We start from the raw sequence: 23,939 nt of genomic DNA on the forward strand, positions 1-23,939 counted from the left end.
TTGAAAGCCATGTGTTAGCTCCCGAAAAGAGAAGGGAAAGCTTCCTAGGGACAATGCTTATGTCATCACGTTATCGGCTTCAAAAAAGAGCAACTGACATAATTTGCATGTAGCTTCGTGGCTGCAGCTGCGATATTTATTTTAGAAAATTGCTATGGAACGTTTTCGGGCGATGACGGGTTAAAGGGCGAATAACGGGACATGTGCGTGCTGAATTTGTTTCCCATCGTTGTTGCTTCTGCTTTTGGCGGTTCCACTGACAGGCTTTGACGTTAGCTTGTAATTTTCTTGCACAATTTGCGATTGTTATCGAAATGGGGGAAATGCTTTTGCAAATTTATGTTGATTGCTGTGAAAGTCGGTGGGGTATTTTATATTTATTTAATCATTTTTCATCACTAGGTTGGCACAGGATACTATAGTGAGAATAAGAACTTACACTATTGTTAGGCAATAACACAATATTTTAAAAACTTTTAGTCTAAAAGTTTTTGGTTGTCAAAATATTTAGCTGGGGTTCCTTAAGCTTTCAAGAATTTCTAATTTGTTGTAAAACTAAAAAAGTCAGGTTTCCCGTTTGCCATGTTTGCTCAATTTCCAGTCGGTTTAGTCTCCCTGTTTTCTTTTATCGATAACATATATGTAGCAGGGCTGCATTTCATGAGCCACTTTTCACTGATTAAGTGCAGGCCGGCCGATAATTGCCCCAATAGAAAACAGTCGACTGCGATATTTCAACCAATTACGTGGAGGCAGGGAAAAGCCAACCACGAAAGCTGGTTGACAAAGTGAGGAAAGGACTTCCACCTTCGAAACCGTTTCTCCTGGTGGGGGCGTGAATGCCGCCTGTGTTTGACTGGTAATTGCTACTTCCTGCATATAAATAAATTGGCAAAATAAGAAAGGCAAGGAAGCGGCGGTGAAGCAGGTTGACTTGGACTGCAATTTGTAACCAGTCGCGTTGCGTGTATTATTTACGGCCAGAAAAGGTTGGGCAGGAAAGCAGGAAAGGCGGTGGGCGAAGGGGTCGTGGCAAAAAGGGGCGTACCGCCAAAGGGAAGCACAAGGACATTGCCTTCTAGCGTAGACTGTCGTCGTTTGCTGCCCGTACGCCAATAAATCACGCGCCATTAGCCAAGTTGTAGTTTCACACAGAGGTGATCACGTGACACGCGTGAGAAGGTAATATAAGTATTCACTAACTACATTTTATAAAAATATTTTTGTAAACTTCTAAGGTGTATAACTAGGGCTTTCAAATACTTTTACATGTGTGTCCTGAATGCACTATTAAATCTGCTATGAAGGTGCTAAAAAGTATGCAACAATGTTTTTGTGAATGGGAAGGTCCAATTAGAAGAAGTTTCTTTTTCACTGCATACATTTAGGCATTAAAAAAATTTAATGATATCTGTTAGACTTTCAAGGATGTATAAAATTATTATTATTATAATTATTGATAAACTTTTCAGTTTTTTTAAGCAAATTTTAAATATATTTTAAAATTTGAAATTGTTATATCCCATTTACCCTTTGCTCACGACCCCAACTCTAACCATAGACTACAGCCTGACCTCGTGCCCGTTTTGCGGCCTCTTTGAATGCAAAAGGGGGCGTGGCTGGGGGACAGGGGCGAGCTTTAAGCTTGTTTTAATTAGAAGACGTTGTGAGGTGTGTGTGTGCGCGAAAAATTACATTTAAAACACGCTGCAAAGTCTAACGCATATTTTAGGATTTTTGCACATAGCAGAAAACTCTTCCCCTTTTCGCATTTTGCCACCGCCCGTGTCCTTTTTAGCGACCGCTGAATAAATGTGTTTGGCTTTTGTCAAGGATTTAGGCGGAGGCTTTGTTCCGTGTCCTGCGAGGCTCCTTTTTGCCTTTGCCTGCATTCCATTCATTATGCAGCTTAAGTGGATGGTGGCCCTGTGGAAAGGGCGATGGGATTTTCCGCCCGATTCTCCTATTTTCACCGCCCTCTTCCCAGAGCTGCAGTCCCCATTCGCCGTTTTCGGCGACTGCATTTTGGCCCTAAGCTCTGTAAATTAATCGCGGCCTTCTCTCTTTCGGCCGGAACCACGGAGCATATTGCGCTCTAATATTTCAAATGTGATTAACACGCTCCGGAAAGGGATTTGTTTTTAACGAGAGAAAATGGCAGGATTAGGTTAAATATCTAGACTATGAAGATGAGAAGGCAATATTTTTGGACAGCAAGTACTAAACCTAAAGATAAGAAGACTTGTTCCCATGTATACCATCAAGATAGGTATACATGGGAACAAGTCTTCTTATCTTATATATATTTAATAAATAAATAAAAAAAACACCAAATAGAATTCTGCTCGATTCCCACGCTACAAATAGAATTCTGTCATTTAAAACACAATCACTAAGTGCTTTAAATGACAGAATTATATTTGGTGTTTTTTTATTTGTTTATCGGCAATTAGGATAAAACATAATTAAACTAGTTATGTTACAATTTTAAAACTAACCCGAATAATGTATTGATTTATTTCTCATTAAACTTTCTCTTATTTACCTTATTTCAGATGTACCATCCCATTCAAATGAAACCCGCCGATAGCGAGAATCGCAATGGTAAGTTTTTATACCCAATCACAAACAAAAATTTAGCAAATAAAACGGAAAAATAGAAATCGAAAGCTATACACAGAATGCGCTGGATAGACGCGTTGTGGGCATGTGGGTGACTAAAAGTATGCCAAGCCAAAATATTTCCACCGCCAACAAATCAACAAAACTCGGCACAAAGTGACCAGCCAAGCGTGAGAAATATGTGTGCGATGTTCTATCGAAAACCAAACACAAATTGGGGCTTACGGTTGCGAAATGCATGGACTGAAAGGATAGCACAAGTATTTTGAAAATGGACTTCCGAAAAATCCTTGTTTTTGATTGGCTAAAGTGCTATAGAAAAAGGGAACTATACAAAAGTATTGATTTAGTATTCAAATATTATAATACTTTCGATCTTAAACACACATTTTTAAAAACATTGGATAATAGGGTTTAAAAGTTATCCCATTTTGAAAATCAAATTAAAATTAAGACTCTTCTGGCAACCTAATGAATTTACAGAAACTCTATAAGATGGTTAACTTTAAGTATTCATGCCGTTTTTATTTATCTTAAATCTTTCTTTTATCCAATCCAATTATATTATTTTTGCGAAAGTTTAAGGACCCACATCCATTTTCAATGTAACCCCCATTTCAGAAATTCTCGAAAAACATGGACATATAAAGTGAGGGAGACGGACAGAGAGTGACAGAGATAGACACAAACCGATCAGAATTTGGTGGCAGGGGAAATTGCGTGCGAAAAACGCGGTCAGCCTAAAAGCGGGCAATAGTATTTGACAGTTTTTATTGGCCATGGTCAAGGGGAAAAACGCTGAAAAGTGCGATGGAAGGGAAAATTGCGAAAAACGTGGAAACGGCAGGGATATTGTGCACGAATTTTTTTCCAACATTTTACGAATTTTTCATTGAACTTCCATTCCTGGATTTTGCTTCTTCCCCTCCCTTTGTTTCAGAGTTTGTTGTCAGATGTCGGTCACTTGGCAGTTAATTAAAAACCATCAATTATGTGAGCCAGCAAAATTTTCCAACACGAAAAAAGTGTCCGAAAAGCTGAAAAAAAAGTTGGTGAACATTTTTTAATTTATGTTAATTTCAGACAGGAAGCTTCAACCCGCCCACACTTTGGGGGCTGCTTCTTTTAATTACACCCATGATATTAATCTGCTTAAGTGACCACAAAAATGTTGACTTTCACCCCCACGCAAAGGGAAAAGGGAGGGGGAATGCCACTTTTAATTGGGGGACCTCTAGCGGCGTTTATTGTTAACAAGTTGGAACAAAAAAAATGCAATCTGAGCGCAAAAAAAGTTTCGCTAGCATTGCGAGTCTTTCTGGCAGCCAATCTCCTCTGAAAAGCTCCCACCATCTGCTTTTTCAGCAGTGTGTAATTACGCTTGTACAACATGGCGTATGCTTAATAATTTTCGGCACTTTTTCCTCTGTGTGTGCTTAACTAATTTTTTCGTTATTTTTTTATGGGTTGATGATGGATAAGTACTGTCAATGGTGGTAATGAGGAATATGATAGTTTCTCATAGCTGTGAAATGGATAGAACGAAATGAATTGTATTCGGTCTAGGCTTAGTAACCTATAACAAACGGAATAGGAAGTCAAAAGCATGAAAAATTAAATTCCAGTTTATTTCTTATATCAGGTAGTCCAACAAAGCAAGTAATAAACGTTGCTAATTTTTATCTATGTGCAGCAGTGAAAACTTTTTCTAATTTCTATATAATAGTCTGTGGGTTTTTAGCGGCTTGGTAAACCCATGATTGGGCCGAAAACCCCTGCCAGGGCTTTCCAATTTCAGATAAGCCCTTTGGTAGCGACCGCCCGCATTGCGCCTAAAACAAATTCGATGCAAATTCAAGTTGGACGCCATCCAACATTTGCCGCATTATAGACAGACGACTACGACTCCCCGGCAAACAGCGAAATTGCAATTCAATTCAATATTCCAAACTAGACAGAGAGAAATGTGGCTTGTTTCGTGATTTGGCACTTTAACCTCGCAGAGAGGCAGCAACAAAATTTTAAATAAAAAACCGAAACGAAAACAACTGACAAAAAAGTTTGGCTGGGATCCACAGCGGAAGCGATATAATAGAAAAAGATGGCAGAAATATTTTTTCCATGTTTTCATTTTTTACTGGTTTACCGCCAGAGTATTCGAGAGGGCTAAGGGGAAGGTAGTCACAGCCTAGAAATCGAAAAAAGAAACTTATAGAAACGACAGTCGTCGTCTCAACGTAACAACAAACGGAAGGTGGCAATTTAATAAAATGCTTGAGTGAGTCGCCGAGTTTTGTTTCCTGCTTGGCTCACGCTGCTTTTCCCTCTTCCTACTCCAAATTTTCCTCTTTTCCGAAAGTTGTTCGCAAAAGTGTTGCATACTTTTTGGGAGGCGGAAATCGCTAAAGAGAACAACCCTCTGATTGGTTTTCTTTCCCTACTTTCCTATTGCTATTGTTATTCTTGATTCTTCGACTGGGTTGTATAATACATTTAAAATTCCTTTAATAGAGTGCTTTAGTCAAAGGCTTGAAGTAGCGTGGGAATCGAGCAGCTGCCTTGAAAAACAACACGGAATTTATATTAGTTCCATAAGTACTTTTCCAAGGAAAGCATTATGGGGATAATAGGTTTGTAGATAATTTATGGAGCAAATTTAAAAATTTCAAACTGGTGTATCAAATTACCGAACTGGTGGTCCTATATCATGAATTTATTTTGTAAGGCTGTTGCTGGGATTCAACAAAGTCAGTGCAAATTGGGGTCCATAAAATATCCAATCAATTTTTCCCACAAAAGAGCTCACCCATTCAAATTTAACATTCCGGATTAAAGTGAATCAAACAATCAAATGAAATTATCCCCAACGATTTGTTTACCTTTGATCTTTCATCACAAATTCAATCAACGATTGCAGCTCTCACATAAACCCTCAAACCCACAAAAAGTTATTTCTTGAAAAATCCCCCTCTGCCATAAATACCGAACAAATGACTTCTCATTTCCACTTAAATTGAAGCAAAGGGAAAGGAAAAATTGCATTCAAATTTTATGACACCCTGCCACTCCGAAGCTTTCTCTCTGACCCTGGGCTAGAAAACCCTTGGCGGAAAAGGAGGAAACCCAGAAGGACATAAATACCTCAAGGAAAAGGCGAAGAAAGCCGGGGAAACAAAGAGAATATTGTCTAGGGGCAAAGAAGTGCATAATAACAGCGATTTGCATTAGGTTAAGTAAAAAAAGGATGGCAAACGAGACAACAGCAGAATGTGCAAGCAAATCAAATGAGTAAGCAAAAGTGGAAAAGGCGAGAAAATGGGAAGGTGAGAAAAACTGCAACGTGGTAATCAGGGCAATTTACATGCAAGCAAACTTCAAACAGACAACGAGGAAAAGCGGAAAATGGGGGCCACGAGTCGCGAACGATGTCAAGTTTTGAAGGATTATGAGGAATGGGGATGATGAAGGCAGAAGCTTCTAGGGGTGATATTAAATTTTCAAATAATCCACAATTTCCCTTTTTGGGATGCAGAGAAATGAAGGAAATAGTTGAAAACGTTAAGTTTAAAACAAAAGTTTATGTTTACTCTCACTATAAAGATATTAGCTTTTTAAAATTAATCAAATCTTTAAAAAGGAAAATTTAATTTAATATATACATATATAGAAATTCTTTTATTATGTTAATATTTCTTACGATTTATTTCTTTTTTTTACTGTTTTCATCTAAACGTATCAATTTAAAAGTTGAATTGCCAGAGAGAAAGAGGTTTTACCTAATATTTTAGTATAATGAAGAAAATACTTACTTCATTTTCTTCAACTTATATATTCCGTCACCAACAAGGAGATCAAAAGTGAGAGCAACTGACATCTTCATGTTTATTCCATAAAAATTCGGAGCTGAACAAAAATACGAATGCATTGCCCTAGAGTTGGGCAACCGGAGCAGGAAATGATGGTGGGTGCTGTTTTTGTCGTGGAAAAGACGCAGGAACATATGAATTTTTCCCCACTGCATATGAAATCGATATGCAAATGTTGTGCGAGGTTTTCCCCGGCGTCAACAACAGCTACACAAAAAAAAAGGAAAACCACGATGGCGGCTCCTTCTTTCTGCTATGATGATGATGCACGTATTGTTTGCTTGTAAACATGATAAAAATTCAAATTAGCCATAATATATGGCAAGTAAGGGGAGAGCACACATATATGAGTCTTCATTTTGTGGCGCTGAAATGCAAAATGTGCCAAGAAATTACGGCAAAAACTTTTACCATGGGTGTACGAAGGAACCTTGAACAAATTACGTATTGTATTTGCATTTCTCGTTCTTTGGCTGGTGTGGAAATCAGTGAGTCAACAAGAAGGTGAAAGTTGAATGCAAACACTTCGCACAGATGAAATCTATAATCGAGAAGGAGCTTGCTGAGTTTGTCACAATATTTTAACTTGGTTTAAAAAAGTAAAAGTAATGATTAAATCATCGGGGACTACCATTATTTATTTAAGTGTTTATAATAATTGTACATTTTTGATTTGAGTAAATCAATTTATTTTCCGTATTCCCCTTGTAGTAAAAATATAAAACTTAACGTACAAATCAAATATTTTAAGTATACAAAGTAATGCTATTTGAAAATGTTCCCACCTGAAATGCGTGTCTTAAAGTTCTCAAAACCAACTTTTTGTGAACAACAAAGTGCCACTGCTAAATGTGTTAATTAACTCATTAGCATCAGGTGCTACGGCAACAACAACTACGATGGGCGGCGGGTAGATGCGAATGAGCAAAGAATATACTCACATTCATCAAGAGGTGGATGAGAATAAAAAGTAAACTAAGCTAAACCAACATTAAAAGTCACTTAAAAGAGCTCAACTCAAAGCCCACAATTTCACAACTCAGCAAAAGTTGCTAATCAAGTTTTTCCAGCCGAGAATCATCTTAGTACGAGATGAAATTAGATCTAATGTGCGATGAGTTTAGGGTCTAGATCTCGAGCGCAGGTTAGTTGCATTTCCAACGTCAATCAGTTCGAATCGAGAGAAGCAGCTGGCAAACAATCAACTTGATTTATTTTCCCCGCATCGCGTACGTGCTAAAATTCCAATTTTTCGCGAATTGATTTTCCTTTTTTAATTGAGCCTATTGTTTGGTATTTAAATACGAAGTTAATCCCTTTCGTCTCGCCTGTCGTGTCCTCTGTGATTCGCTTTCATTAATGGACGTTGCATGTGTGACGTTGCTTAATTAGTTGCCATCGCCATCGTCTGGTTCTGATGACTTTTCTTTTTTCCCCGGCCCCTGATTGATGTCAATTTATTTTTAGTGGATCGAGTTTGCCAATACGCGTTGTCGGAACAAACAGAAAAAAACAAAAAGTAAATAGAGAGTGAGCCTTGCACAAAGGAATTTATTTAAATCACAGCGAAACTTATCGGTGATGGGCAGGCTGTTAAAGTGAAGTAACAAAGCATAGAGAAAACAAACCAAACAAATCTACATACCGGGTGTCTAAAAGTTTAAAGCATTAAATTTTCAGAGAAAGAAAATATATTAATGAAAGTAAGTCATGCTTATTAAAAATCATTGATTTTAAATACCTTAAAAATATAGAAGTAAAGATTATAATGTATATATTATTTAAATGATTTAAGTTACTACCCTATGCTGTTGTTCTTTTTTATGCAAATACAGTTGTATGTTCAGATCTACAAATGTGTAATATGTCACCCTTTAGGCGAACAGTCCATCAACCTCTCCCTCCAATTTTCCCAAAGCAAATGTCGCATGCCTGAAATAAATTGCAGCGTATTGAATCGTTTCGAAGTGAACTGATCCGAATAAATCGAATTCTCTGCCTTCGACCAATTTCTAGTGTTACTTGGCACAACTATATTTAGTAGCAATTGAAAGAAGGCATCTATAAAAGCAGGAGCCGAATCGGTAAACGCATTAATTGCGACCACAGGGAGGAACTCTCGATGCCAGCAATTGTCTGAAAGAAAACTCTGAAATCACACGCAAAAAGTGCGAAATCTCCAAGAGAAACTCACAGAATAATTGTTGTTCATTGTTTTATGGAAAATCGAATCGGAAAAGACTAAACTAAAACCATTTGTGTGTTCATATTTCTGATTGTTACACGTTAAACGTTTTACAAGGAACTATCGACCAAAAGGAGACCAATATCAAAGTAAAATAAATAATATTTTAATTGTGCGTGGCTAAAAAGCGAAAAGCAGTAATCACCAAAAAACGTTGCGTGTTCTTCCAAAAATATTAATAATACTTAAATAATAAACAAACAACGTATGGGAAGAAGTGTTAACTTGCTGATAATTGAGTTGAACATTCGTGTTTAATATTTATTATATTTGCTTATTGAATTTTCCACTTGACTCGCCTGTTCGAGTCTCACGATTCTTGTTCTGTTTTTAACGCTCTCTGCTCTCCCTGTCTGTGTGTAAGTGTGGGTGTATCTGTGTTTGTGTGCGTGTCGAGTATCTGTGTGAGCTGAGTGTAAGTGTGAAATATTTTCAAGAATTCTCTCTTCTCCGCTCGCCAACGTCGTCGTCATCTCATCATCATCTGACATGATAAATAATTCAACTGCAATCGGTTTCGTAAATAGCCAAAAAGGAGCCCACGGATGCGGATGCGCCGGCGAATGCGGATGCGAATGCGGATCCTGTGAGGGAAATAAAACAGCGGCAAGAGCGCGAATATCTGAGCCATCTGAGCCAACAGCAGCTGAGAATGTTGCCTTCGCTGGCGGCAGCAGCAACAGTCAATTATCCTCGGTAATTGAGAATTTATCCAATAACAGCGACGTTGCAGCCGCATTGTCCTTTGCCCCGGGAACCTCATCATCCTCATCCTCATCATTATTATCATCACTGTCGCCAGGAGCAGCGGCAGCAGCATCAGCTTTAACATCGTTTGCAGTAGGAGCAGCAGCAGCAGCAGCGGCAGCAGCAGGATCCCCCTCGACAACGCACCTCGCCACGCATAAATCCTATCCGCCAATAAATTCAGCATATTGGCTGCCATCGTCGCATCCATCACCGTACGCGGTGCCAGGTAGGAGTCGCAGATTCTCTCAGATTCCACACTTTTCCCCGACTTTTCTCCGCCCCCGGGAAACTCGAGCTCAAGCTAGAGATGATATCGTGATTCGGGCCCAATTAATAGACATTGTGTTTATACATATTATTTGTAAACATTTAATGGACCGAACTTCTAAAACTCGATCCGAAGGTACATAAAAATCTGACGACTTCATTACTTCTTACAAATTTATCTCTTCAAATTCAAAAAAAGTAGTAGGTTATCAGAAAAAGTTTCCTTTTATCGCTACAAAGTGTGGGGTGTTGTGCAATTTTGACATACTCTATTAACTTCAACAAATTATGTTCTTTGCACTATCGATTTTGTATGATTTGGAACATTTAATCCGATGGTAGTAGGCGATATTGAGTTTTATTCCAGTAATATCTTGTTTGTCATTAAAATATAGATATAGTTCTTCAAAATATTTACTCCTGCCTGGTATTAGTTTAATATTGTGTACATTCCCCAATGTCATCTCTGGCTGTGCAGGTCAGTTTTCGACCACTCACCTGTCCTTCTCGGCCATCCGACCTCGTCACCACCCACTCATCCGCCCCGTGGGCCACTCTCTTATTGATGGTCTGTTGATGTTGAGTGTTATCTACCTTGTCGCAGGAGTTGCCAGGAGTCGTCAGCTGACCAAATTGCCTTACATTCACATTACGATGTATTATATCCCTGTCCGCTGGTGTCTCCTTTACTTGCCTTTTAAAATTGGGTAATTAAGGCAATTTATTGGACGACGCGCGTCCTGTCCTCGTTGTCAGTCGCCGGTGGATTGAGATTGAGGCAGGATGCCGACATCAAATGGCCAAGAAATCGTCATTAAGCAAATTGCCCATGACCCAAAAAGTCGTCTCTTAATTGTTGCCAAAATAAATACGGGATGTGAGAGGATTGTTAAGAAGATTCACCTGCGGAAAGGATATTTTATCTAAAATTTTAAAGTTTAATATGCCGTTTTAAGTGATTTAACATGATTATTTGTTTTAAAAGAAAGTATAATTAAATTTTAAAATGTATACCGATTAAAAATTATTGAAGTAAAGTGAATTTTGCTTCATCCCTAACTTTACAAAAAGCTGAGTATTGACCACCAGTTTTAAAACCACATTTACTCGCTTAAATTAAGTAAAGCTTCATACATTTTTCTGTCCCTGTCTATAATATTCTGGAATTTTTGTATTTTTAAATCTTTAATGTCAATTGCCTGGAATCTTTTTCCATCAGAATCCCCAGATCTCTTCGTCTCCACCTCGATTAATTTTTCAACCTTTCCGCACACAATTTCCGCTCTTCATTTTATTATCTGTTGATGCCAAACCACAAGCCAGACAAAAAGAGCAACAACTGGTAAACATGTTAAAACCCTTTATTTTTTTGGGTATTTATCACCTGGATGTGTCCAACACAGGCGTGCCACGCCCCCTCTGCCCACGCACTCATCAGTCGGCCACAAGTTTACACTTGACTTCGACATTATTAACGCGCAGAAACTTTCTCTCTGTATATTTAACAATAATTTTCCCCCTGACATACACGTGTTGCCGGCCTGACACTTTTCCGCTTAATACACTCGACCAAGCAGTCGATGCCAGAACAACCCAACAGAAAAGGACATTGTCCTTGCATCTCTCGATATGAGAAAAGTGAATTTATATTTAACACTTCATTTTTAATGCGTGGGTTGGGTAAAGTGTGTGGGTGATGCCTGACAAAATAAGTAAAGGAATTATAGGAAGACTGATACGATAAGGAGTTTCAGCTATCATATATGTACGTATGAAGAACCATATGGTAAAAATAAATAATATAGTCGGTTTTTAGAAGACTTGTAAATTTGAGCACCGCAAAGTATTTGCAAATTACATTCAAATCAATTCACAAAATTCTTGTAATATTAAATCACGTACCAACCGTATATCAACGGGTGGCCTATCCTTTTCAAGGACCCTTAACCCTTGACTTGCTCCCTATCAGCATCACTTGTTACTCCATAAATCACTGCTGGCCAAATTGCCATGCAAATTTTAACTGCTCTTTAATTTTCTGCTAAATTAAACGTTAAATAAACTGCCAGAGAGGCCATGGCCACCACGTGGACGTGACTTGGCAACAAAACGAAGGTATAGAAATTTAACAAAAAATATTGCACTAAAAAAGTTACGTAATTTTTCGCACACAAAGCGAGTGAGAGAAGGAGAATGGGAGAAATTTATAACCTTTAATTGCTTTGACCCAAAAAATGTGCAGCTACTATAGTACCACTATTCTGGTTCGGGTTCTGGCTCGGTGGCTGGTCCTGTGATCCCGGCCACAAAAGCCACATAGCCTATGGGCGGGATGTGGGCATGGCCTAGACTACCCGACCCGCATAACATTATTTTTTTGCGTGCACCCCTCTTCTATCAGTATTGTTGTTGCAGCCTAATGCATTTTCACATTCAGAGGGAACCATCGTGTGCCATTTACCCACATATATGCAGCTTTCGACCCTCAGCCGCATCTTGCACTTAAAATAAGTTATACAAGGGAATGTGTTATTAAAAAAATAGTAAATAAAAGATGCATTGGGAAAGAAATACATTTTTTTTTAATAATATCTAAATATATTTGGTATTTTATAAGCTAGCATTAATAGAAAAAAGGAATATACTTTTGGGAAAGCACGAAACAAATCATCATTTTGTCCTAATTTGTTGATATAAATACAAAATTTAAAATATTAATGTAAAACTCTTTTAAAAATCATAAAACCAACTCAGATCTATTTCTATATTAATAACCCAACATTTATTCAAGTGCATAGTAACTGGGATGATTCGGCCTGGCCTCCATTTAGAGTCTGATGGCGCAGCCATGGCGTTCCCTAATCTGGGAGCCAGCCGAGTTTCAGTTTCCATGCCACAGTTGCTCACAAACACCCTGCTCTATTTCGCCCAGACTAGTTGCCATTTTATGCAAATGAATTGGTTTTTAGGGAAATACTTCGCACTTTGTTTTGGGCCAAACAGCAGGAAGGCGAGAAAATCTTCTGGTGGTATATCTCTGGGGCAGGATATTCGCTCACAAGATGCAAATGCATTCCCAGAGCTTCTTTGGCTGCCTGGTTGGCAGTTCTTGGGTTGAGTGACAGTCTGACGGAGTGACTGAATGATTGCAGCCCCGACTATCTGACTGAGTACTGACTGTCAAACTGAGCGACACACAGCAGCCTAGTTGGCTAATGCGAAAGGGGAATTTGGCTTAGAAATGTTGCGTTACCCATAGTTCCTTAAATAACTACCAACTGACATAATGCTGAAGAAATTTTGAGAAAGTTAAGACAGCAATGTTAGAGAAGAAACCCGGATATACCTAAATAGGTATTTTGATGGGCTTTTTAAATTAAAGGTTCTTTTAAAATCCTGAAACAAGTATATACTAGGATTATCATAGCAATTTTCAATTTTTTTACGCTTATCTCTTTCTACATCGGCAATGTCCTTATTTATTTTTAGGCCTACCAACCATTTGCATATTTTCCATATAATATTGATAAGAATGGATTCAGTTTGCGCCATAAAAGCGAACCCTTCTTCCTTTTTTATGCAGATGTGTTATTATCATAATCAAACTGGAACTACTTACTTTCACTTTCCCTCTCTTCGCTCTTCATCCACACATTCTTTTCGAAAGGCATAATAAAAAGGAAGTGTAACCCAAAAAAATATTGTGGGAGAACCATAAAACACAATAAAGGAAGTTGAAAGTTCCTCGACACAGAAACCCATTATCACAGTTACACACACTCGCACACTCATTGTTCGAATCAAAAGTTTTGACCCCACATACACCCCTATAATGGACATCCATTCATATTTTCCCCTTCCCTCTGTAATACTCTTTTCGTGTGTGTCCTTCGTGTCCTTTGCTTGACCCTCAAAATGTGTAAAAATGCAAATAATTTCCACAGCCATAGCCATCTCTTTCGCTCCTACTTTCTTGCCGTATTGTTATGCTCTTGGTTATGTTGTTGTTGTGTGGGGAGGATATGTAGGGATATCTGTTCATGTATGCTGCAAAAACATGTCCTTTTTATTGCCTCGACATGAAAATTTATGTTTCCCTGGTAGTTCCTTCGGTGCCCCCTTTTTTTGTGGCTCATTTTATTGGCTGGCTGTTGTTGCAAGGACATTTCTGTGGCTTTCATGTCATATCGATTTATTAACCTGTACGAACTATTGTCCATCGCTGGTACCGAATTGATAAATGAGGCAAGTTTGTGGAAATTGGTTTCGTCTTCGCCTCCATTTTGTTATTGAGGGGTGTTGAAATTTATTTCTTTCGGGCCCGCCTCCTAATGGAAATTTATACGCCAAAGTTCCATTTTGTGCTGCAATTATTTTTGATATATATGCATAATCCTTGTTAGTCCTTCGCTCCTTCAACTTGGCCGCAACTCCACTTGATATTCAATATTTTTTGTGCGGAGGGAAAACGAAAAGAAAATAGATTTAGCACAAAGCAACACAATTTCAGTGCAATTAAAATGTAAATTTCGTTTATGCATTCCCCAAAAAAAGTACACAGAGTATAAAAATTGTATTCCAAAGAAGAGGGAAGGGTACACAGAAAAGAAGGCTCCAAAATATATGTATAAAATGTAAATATAACTATATCTAAACGGGAATGAGGACTACTTTTGCACTTAATAAGGATTGCAGTTTATAGAACCTTTAAACAAAGAAGTTCTTAAAAATACACCTTCAAAACTGTAAATCCCGCAGTCGACGAACTTTGTAGGGCTCTTTGTCCTTCGTTTAACTGCCGAATCTGGCGATTAAAATTTAAATTTTACACCAGCTGCAAAGTATTTGCCATAATTTCGTCGGCGCCTTTTTTCCGACTGCTCGAAATTAAATTTAATAATGCATTGAAATTGTGTTGGCATTGGCGGAAGCGAAATTTCATTAGGCAGGTGGAAAAGTGAAATATATACCTGTAATACCATAAGTATTCAGGAATACTGCTATGAAATGTTCTCCATATTTTAAAAGTGAGAGTTAAGAAAAGAGGACTTTTAATTTCTCAGAATGTGCAACGTATATTTTGCATATATGAAGGAAACAGTTTTAAATATGATTTTTTTTAAATTTCTCAAAACAAATTTTTTTTTCTTTTATAAAAACGCAATAAAACAGATTAAAAAGACTCATTAAACTAGCTCCTACGTGTATATCTCTAAAATTTATTTTAATTTCAAAATCAATTATACCAATACGAAGCAATTTTTGAGTTTTTTATTGAAGGGTAAACCTTAAAAACATTAATAATATTTCAAAAATCCTTTGAACATATTAGTTTTTAAAGAAATTCTTTATTTCATTTTAACTTCTGATTATTTTCAATAAATTTAAATTGAGCATACTTCTCTATGCGAGTGGCCGTGTGTGTGCATTTTGATACTGGTGTGCGACTTTTGCCGCAGCGCTTGATTAGATTTTGCCACTCACTTTTGGACCCCACCACCCACAAACAGCCCCCCGTTTTTCACTGTGTGCGTATAACCGCAGCCACAACAACAACAACATGGGGAAAACAACAACGCGAGTTCAGCATGGAGAGTTACATTATTTTTGCGAAAATTTGTTAAATATGCCAAACACGCAGCGATGCATGCAAAGTGGCAAAAGCAGCCAGGTGGGTAGTGCTTAGTTGTAGAAGGGGGGTTGGTTGAAGGGGGGTTACGTGGGGGGCAAGTGGGCAGTCGAGGGGCGGGGAATGGAAGTGCAGGGGGATGGTTCTATTTAAGCAAGGCAAGTCCATCCAGCCGTGGCATTGCGTACGCGTTTGCTCATATTTGTGACATAAATAAGCCAAGCCAAGTGTGCGGGCTAACAAGGGGGGTGAGGTGGATTTCCATGGGCGGAGGAGGAGGGGTTCTAGGGGATGGTTGGAGTGAAGGATGCACAGCCCCACACCTGGAATGGCGGCAAATATGACCCGTTTTTATGAGTGTTGCGCGGCGGCCATTTTCGGCTTTATATCGGGGGAATGATGAACCAGGTGGGGGATTTGTAACCGAAGCGGATAGTACCATTATTCTCTTAGTGCGGAGGATTAAATTAGCCAAGACTTTGAGGATTATAGATGAAAGCAGCCTTTGGATTAATTAAAGATTTTCTTATACTCTCAAAAAGAAATTTCATAACTTCTAATAATGCCTTCTTTGAAGGGTGTTTAATGTTTTTAGAGTAGACTAGACTACATTTTTAAAATTAAAAATTGAGAACACTTAAGTCTTGGATCATTTTATCATTATTAGGCATAAATAATAAATAGGTATGCCTGCAGTCGTTCCTCAAAAAGTATCAAGCATAACCCACTCATTACATGCAGAATCCAAAGAACAAGGGGGCGCGAATGAAGAGTGGGCAGGAAGTGTGCAGTACGTCGATGTCATGGCTCGTTCGCCCTGCGTTTGGTTTCGGTTTTGGGTTCGGGGATCGGGGTTCCCAGGCCCTCCGGTCGTAGTTCTCCGGTTCAGGTTTTGGGTTTGGTGGCGCGGGGTTCGAGTGGTCGCTCGGTTAAGTTGAGTTGCATGCAAAAATGGCCAGCGCTGGAGCAAGGAAAAACAAGTCCTCGCTGAATGTGTGTATGGATGTAGGTTGCAGAAGTGGCCCGCACTTTAGCCGCTTCCCTGGCCACCGTCGCCGCCCCTCCTTTTCTGCTTTATGTTTTCAAATTAAAGTCGAAAGCGTGGCAACACTTAATGTGCGCCACTAGAAGCAGATTAGTTGCATTACCCCGAAGCCGGCTCACTGACTCGTCCATTTTCCAGCCACCCCTTTTTGGCCGGGCTAAGAGGGAGGAGCGGAATAGCTACGGAGCGAAAGCCTGGTCCGACATATTAATAATTTAAAACTAAAGCAATTTTGCCGGCAAGACTTGAAGGTAAAGTTTTCCACAGCCTGCCTTAGTGGCGGAATTTAAGTTTAAATTGAATGCAGCTTAAGATGTGCGGGGCTTAATGTGTAGGAGAGTAAATGAAGAGAATAATTCTTCCTTGGGAAAACATATTGTTGAAAAAGGGGTTTAAAAACATATATCATTTGAATGGAACTTTAAGAAACTGGGGTCTTTTAAGTCTGAACATAATGCAAATCCAAATCTAGAACGTCAAACCCTACCTAAGTTTTTTCTTAAAGATTCTTGTTCTTAATAGCGACAAATTCCCCTAAGACATTTCTTATAATTTAGGTAAATACATAATATTTTCCTATTTTTGCTATCTTTAACCTAATCCCTGAATGGCAATGCGTTCAATTTGCAGCTGATCGAAACTAATGAGGTCACCGCCTCGACAAGTTTGTTTACTTTTTCGGGAGGAGGACTTAAATTATGGAATTGGATAGTGGTGGGTGGATGTTTTAGACGGGATTGGCATTCCGCCACCGCATCGAATTCAATGAATTCTAAAATTCCTTTTTCCACTGCGCTCGCTGCTGCTGACTGCGCGCAATTTCTGCCAGGATTATGATAATATAGCTCAAGTGCAGTTAGTCGATGTCGCTGCTGCAGTTGCACTTGCAGTTTGCGATAATCATAATAATAATAGTGGTGCAAGTGCTGCTCCTCCTCCTTCAACGTCATTATAGTGTGTGTGTGTGGTTTTGCATTTGATAACGCTTGGGGAAGATGATAATAATGATGATGGTGATGCAGCATCAGCACTCGGAATGGCAATTGAATTGGGGGCGATGGGGGGCAGAAGGAGCATGATGCTCCATCGAGTGGAAGGATGGAGCCGCATTGCAGCATGGGCGATGCCTCGAAATGTGGCAAGTCGCAGACCGAAAGGGGGCAAAACCGAGGCATTAGAATTCCCAGCCATTAAGCTGAATTTCAACACTTCTTGCGGTTACTCCCGTCCATAAAAACCGCCATTATAATAAGTTTCGAATAATAATTTTAAATACCCGCCGTCAACGCAGCAAAGTCAATGACCAGAATGGCTACTAAAAATCAATTTCCACCCCATAAGCAGCTTAATTATAATTTTAATTGATTTCCAAAAACAGATTTCAAATTGGGTGGCGCTGGGCGGCGCTCAACATTTTTGCGCTGGCAAATTGCAGACTATAAAACATAATTCGCATTGACTAAAAATTTCGCGTTTATTGGAGCGATAAAATAATAATTTATTACAAAGCCGAATGCGATTTTTCGGTTGATGCTGCCCAAAAATTTGTGCCAGCGCAGTTAAAATTATCAAATACTAATTGGGCTCATTTGGAAGGAAGGGGTTAACCTGAAAGTGGAGATACAAATTGTAAGGGCTAAATGTATTATTTTGTTACTAACATATTTGGTAAATAAAGTTTGGTAACCTATAAAAAGAAGCACTTAAATCAATGCAGAAATTCTTTAAAGCGGGAAAAATATATATGATTTTAAATCACTATCAAATTAACGCTTTATTTTCATATGCAAATGTGAAGGAAACATTGAAATATTTATGAAAGTCTTTAAAATGGTCGCGTCAAAAATAGTTGTCGACACGAAAATCCTGCAAATTGAAATAAATTTTGGCTTATTTATTTATTTTTGCCGAGTCATACAAATTTAATCCGCTTCCAGTAATCGCCAGCACTTTAAATGTATTTAAGCCAATTGAATTGCAATTTGGTTTAGTTAAAAGATAGAGAGCCCAACCAACCGAGCCGATCCGCCCGCACAAACAACCACATCACATGGCACTCCCTTTCCCCTTTTGGGAAAAACATTCTCAGCCAATTGCACATTCGATAACAATTAATTTGTGCAGTGCGTATTTTGCGTGTTTGTGCAAATAAATTAGTTGCCCATTTGCCTCCTCGGCCGCCTCGCCACCACACTTAGAGCCCTTTTCCATGGAAGTGCAAATATTTGGCGAAATGTTAAATGCCTGCCAATTAGTTATCGAGTCCATACCGTTTTCACTCGGAGCGAGAGTTTTAATTTATGTAAAATTAATTGAGCATTGCCAAATGCTGGAATTAACTAAGCCTGGCTGAGCACGCAGACTCCCGCCCATGAGCCCCATTCTCGGTTTGGACCCGGCCGGAACGGACCAGTTCGAACCTGGCCCTAACCCACTTGAGTGTGGCACTTTTCAATGCCACAGCACTGAGCTCTCAGCCAAGGCGAGGCCGTCCATTGGGGCCTATTGGGTTACACTCGACGATGTGGTTGGGGCTTCCGCCAGCGTTTCACGCAGCGATTAACTTACCAAGGCCAAGGTCCCCGTTTTGGATGGCTTGGATTTGTCTCGATTTAGCAGAAATTCGTATTAAAAATAAATTATTGCACCACAGACAATTAACACATTTCTAATTTTTATCTATTTCTTCGAATTATACTCTAATATGAATACCTGTTATCAAATAGAGAATGTTTGTGCGGGCATAGGGAATATATCTGCTGGTTCTTTGCCGCCACACAAACAGAGTAGAGCAGCAGTCAATTAAAAGACAAAGTTGATAAATGATTGCCAAATTTGTGTTTAGCTACCTTTATAATGGCAAAACAATATAGTCGTAGAAAATATATATGTTGAACAGAGGCAATTAAAAACAAACACATATTTTAAAATCGTTGGATAACTAATGTGTATTTTAGGCGGTAAATCATTTCAATAATATTAGAGCCGAGATAGATGATTTGTTGGCAAACACAGTTCTCATGTTTAGCGTACTTATAGTTTATATGTACCTAATCTTATCAATATTAATTCAATGTATACCCTTTCCTTTACAGAACGCAAACTTTTTGTGGGAATGCTAAACAAGAAGCTGAACGAGAACGACGTTCGCAAACTATTTGAAGTCCACGGAGCCATCGAAGAGTGCACCGTTCTTCGGGACCAGAACGGCCAGAGCAAAGGTTGTGCCTTCGTCACATTTGCCACCAAACACGCTGCCATTTCGGCCATTAAAGTGGTGGGTACCAAAAATATACCATCTTGAAATTTTCAAAAATTTATTTCTATTTTTTGTTTGTCCTTATAGACCCTAAGCCAGAACAAGATCATGGAGGGCTGCACATCGCCGCTGGTCGTCAAGTTCGCCGACACGCAGAAGGAGAAGGAGCAGAAGAAGATCCAGCAGATCCAGGCCAACCTGTGGAACCTGGCCAGCAACATCAATATTCCGCTGGGGCAGACGGCCACCAGCGTGACCACGCCCATTCTGCCCAACCCGCCGCAGCAGCCTTCGCCGGTCCTCGGCGCCGATGCCATCACTCCGGCCTCCATCCAACTGCTGCAGCAACTGCAGGCGGTTGGACTGCAGCAGCAGTTGCTCCAAGGTGAGGACATTGTGGCAAATATACACCCCTGATCAACGGATCTTTGTTTGTTCAGCAAATAGTGATCGTTGTTATATCCGAATCAAAATTATTTATCAGAAAAAAGTATTTTGAAATAATACAATCAATTGTTTGTATTGTATTATATACTATGTGTTTATAATACGTTTTTAGCGGTATTATAAGCGGTATTAGAAGTCATATATTTTCTATGTCTATACAATACAATAGAATATTCAATGTAAAGATTTATAAAGGTGTTCTAAAAATGCATTTATTTTATAAATAACAAATATGTTTTGTGACATTGATAAGAAGCCAATAACTTAAACATAATCTTATTAAAATTAAAGGTTAATTTCATGTTAGGAAACAGTTTTGAAATAGTACAATTATTTATTGTATAAAGTATTATGTTAATATGATAAGTTTTAAGCGGTATTACTTGTATAATTAAAAGTCATTTATTTTCTATGTCTAATGTTTTGGTACTTAACTTTGTGATACAATATTTTATGTTAATATTTATAAAAAATAGTGAATAGCTGATCTAAAATTATATTTATTTTTTATATAAGAAATATAATGCTTGACCTTCATATGAAACCAATCATTTTAGCAAAATTTATAAGATTTTGAAGGTTCTTTGTATATTTCTCTTTAGTCTTAATATTAGCAAACACTGTCTAATACAATCTCATCTTATATTATCCCTTTACAGCCCTCACCGGTCTGGGAGCCCAGCAGAGCAGCTCGGCGACGGACACCAGCGCCGTTGCGGCCGCTGGCCTTTTGACCCCGATGACCGTCCAGAATTTGGCGGCCATAGCGGCCATGACGCAGCCAAGTCTCTCGAATGCCGCCGCCGCAGCAGCCGCTGCCTCATCGCCGGGAAGTGCCCAACTGACCAACACGGCTGCGCTGCTCTGTAAGTTTTCCCCACCCCATTTAATATCAATTGGATAGTTAAGGGAAAAAAGTGAAGGTTCCCTGGTTAATAATTCATCAGGGTGTGCCACATTCCATAATCCGCCCCAAACTTATCTTACCCATCAGTTGCCTTAGCTAATTATCTAATTTTTTCTCATTTCCGTATTGAAGTTAGCTTGTGCGTCACAGGGTTTTTCCGCTCCTCTACTTTCTCGTCAGCCTGTTGCTCGCCTTTCTTTCCGACGCACTTTCTTTTTCCATCCCGTTGCTTAGTGTTTCTTTTATCGATTTCTAATTATGTTGCTGTCCTGGTTATTGTCTTAAATGAGTGTCGAATGGTTATTGGGTTATAAGAAAGTTATTTCGGGGTGAAAGAATATTATGACAAGTGTGAGAGGAACAGCCTTAAAAGACAATTCATACTGCCAGAGTATATATAGAGTTCCCTTTTAATGCTTAATTAAATTCTAATAAATTATGCATTACCCTTGCTTTTAGTATAAAATAACGCAAATAAACCAATCGATGGCCTCATTAACATTCATTCGCTCTCCTAATTTAATTCATCAATAATGAGGTAAACTTTCCACTCAAAAAACTCAACGAAATTGCTTTTCTATTCCTGGTTTCGTTGCTAACAAGTAATGTGTCATCATCTGACATGCAAAGTGCCCAATTAGCTTGATTTTGTTGACCCCCTGCTTTTCCTTCCACCGCCCGCCGTCTTCAGTTTTTCCAACTTATCCAAGGAAAACAAATTACAATGATGGTCTTGTCAATCTTCATTGGAGAGGAAACTCACCGGATTGTCTAAAAATAGCCGAAAAAATATGTTTTCCCCAAATGCGATAAGTGGATTGACGTCATCGGCGGGTCTAGTCTAATAAGTTTGGAAGAATTAATTAGTCTTCTACTAACACAAGTGTATTCTTTTCTATCTACTTAAACATTGCTAACCTAATCGTTTAAATTAATGTGGAATTAATGCAGGCCTCTTGGGCAAAAAGGCAGCAGCCAAAAAATCAGGTGAGAATCCCTTGAATTTATGAAAATGGTCAACATTTTCCCTGTTTTAGTTTTCATTTTTCTGGTTTTTGTTTTACAAAATAAAAAATCTATTAAGCTTTATTTCCAATCCTGATATTTTTTGTTTTGAAAATCTGTCCATTAATGAAAATATACTTTCTACTCTCTACTTAAAAATCATTGCAAATCGTATAAATAAATGTGGACTGAACGCAGCCAAAAAGAAAGGTGAGAATTTATTGAATATGACCACATTTTCAAAGTCTGGCTTTTCATTTCCATGCTGTGGCAATTTCAATTTTAATATTTAAACCATTATTTAATTAGTCCATAAATATTTAATTCCTACTTAAATATGATTTCAATTTCAGTGCTCTTAAATCAAAATGCTTTTATTTCTCTAATACTCTTGAGTATGCCAAGTTTTCCGCAATTTTCTTGAGTTTTCATCACCTGCTGAGGGATGCTGCTTTCATTTTCATTTTGTCATAAAAAAATGTGTGTGTTATTAAGTTTGATAGTTAAAGTCAACGAAGCATTCGACGTAACGTTCACGTGCACCGTAACGCGCTTGTTTAACGTCGCCTGCTTTACGTCACCAGTCCGTAGAGAATCGGTGGCCATATCTCCGGAGGAGGGGAACTGAGAAGGGCTGGCTTTATCTGGAGTACCGGAGACCCTACAACATACAAAATTACAAGTTACACTCTCTTGCGAAATTAACAACACGGAACTTATTGCACCAGAAGCCCCTGGAGAAAGGGGAACGAAGTTACGAGGAGTTGGTTCCTGGGAAATGGGACATGGGGAATAAAGGACGACGAGTTGTTGCTGCACGGCTCCTTCTTGGGCTCATTGACTTTTTCGCTTTGGGGAAATTGCAATGCTTTCTGCTCAGTTCACAGTCTTCATTTCTCACTTCTCAGCTTCCATTTCTGCAGTTGCAGCTGGTAATAAAAGCGGCAATAGGGAATTAAAATATTAAGGTCAAAAGGTTTATAGGTCCATAAAGTATAAAGGTTTTTATATTTTAGAATTATAAAGGGAAAAAAGAAAATATTTTTAAGGTTATAAATTTAATTTCCTCAAAATATTCTCATAAAAATATTTAAAACTGATCTAGGCCAATGAATTGCGACAGCAGTTTAAGCTGGAATTCGTTCTTTCTTAAAACTTTTAAATAAAAAAGAATTATGACCTGTTTCAAACAAAAACCACAGGAAAATTCCTCTTAAATGTGGTAAAGACAGAAGCCAAATATAACACAAACAAAAAATTTTCCAGAAAAATAAAGAGTAAAGTTTTCGGTCGAGGGCCAAAAGAAATGTCATTGCCTATCTGCGGGCATCGCAGACCGCATTTTCCGCCTTTTCCACACTTACTTCTTAAATATTTTCTTAGCAAGTTCATTTCGAGAGGATCTTAGTGAGAAGTAGGCGAACAAAAAACATGGCCAAATAAGAAGAAAAATCTGCGGCTGACTTAACCAGAAAAATGCCAAAAATTAAGCGGATTTGCAGAGAGTCCCTCCTTTGGCCACTCTGCCTCATTCGCTCCGAGCTTATCTTGTGGGGATTTTCGTGAGTTTTGGCCCTTGTGCACTTGTGCGTGCTCATCGTGTGCCACTTGAACGATTTCCGGGCACTTCATTTAATGAAATATTAAAAATTCTTTGCCCGGGGAGCGGATGGAGTCCGACGATTCGGACTCGAAGGAGATGTCCTCCGTCTCTTACATCCTTCCCTTTCGAACTGAAAAAAATGCAGTTCAAAGTGCAGCTGACAGCGAGGACTGCAAGGATGCGCCTATCCCTGGGTCCTTTCTGCCTTTTCATACCCAGTACTTTAAGAGTGTATTTAACTCGTTCGAAAGGTTGGAACTCGAAAAACAAAACGTGTTGTGATAAAATAAAACT

General features: G+C 38.7%; 1 protein-coding gene across 3 annotated transcripts in view; it reads left to right on the forward strand.

Moving 5' to 3' along the window:
* Positions 1–23,939, forward strand: part of bru1 (bruno 1) — an 84,436-nt gene that overhangs the window by 48,588 nt on the left and 11,909 nt on the right. For all 3 annotated transcript variants that reach the window (XR_011605882.1, XM_017080073.4, XM_017080092.4), the window contains exons 4-7: positions 2,556–2,604; positions 19,520–19,701; positions 19,771–20,068; positions 20,790–20,996. Coding sequence is in view for 2 of the 3 variants with exons in the window: in XM_017080073.4 (XP_016935562.3) it covers positions 2,556–2,604; positions 19,520–19,701; positions 19,771–20,068; positions 20,790–20,996 (736 nt within the window). In the remaining variant the exon portion in view is untranslated. The remainder of the gene's footprint in view (positions 1–2,555; positions 2,605–19,519; positions 19,702–19,770; positions 20,069–20,789; positions 20,997–23,939) is intronic.

Source organism: Drosophila suzukii, chromosome 2L, assembly GCF_043229965.1.
Source record: "Drosophila suzukii chromosome 2L, CBGP_Dsuzu_IsoJpt1.0, whole genome shotgun sequence".
In the NCBI taxonomy this organism is placed as follows: domain Eukaryota; kingdom Metazoa; phylum Arthropoda; class Insecta; order Diptera; family Drosophilidae; genus Drosophila; species Drosophila suzukii.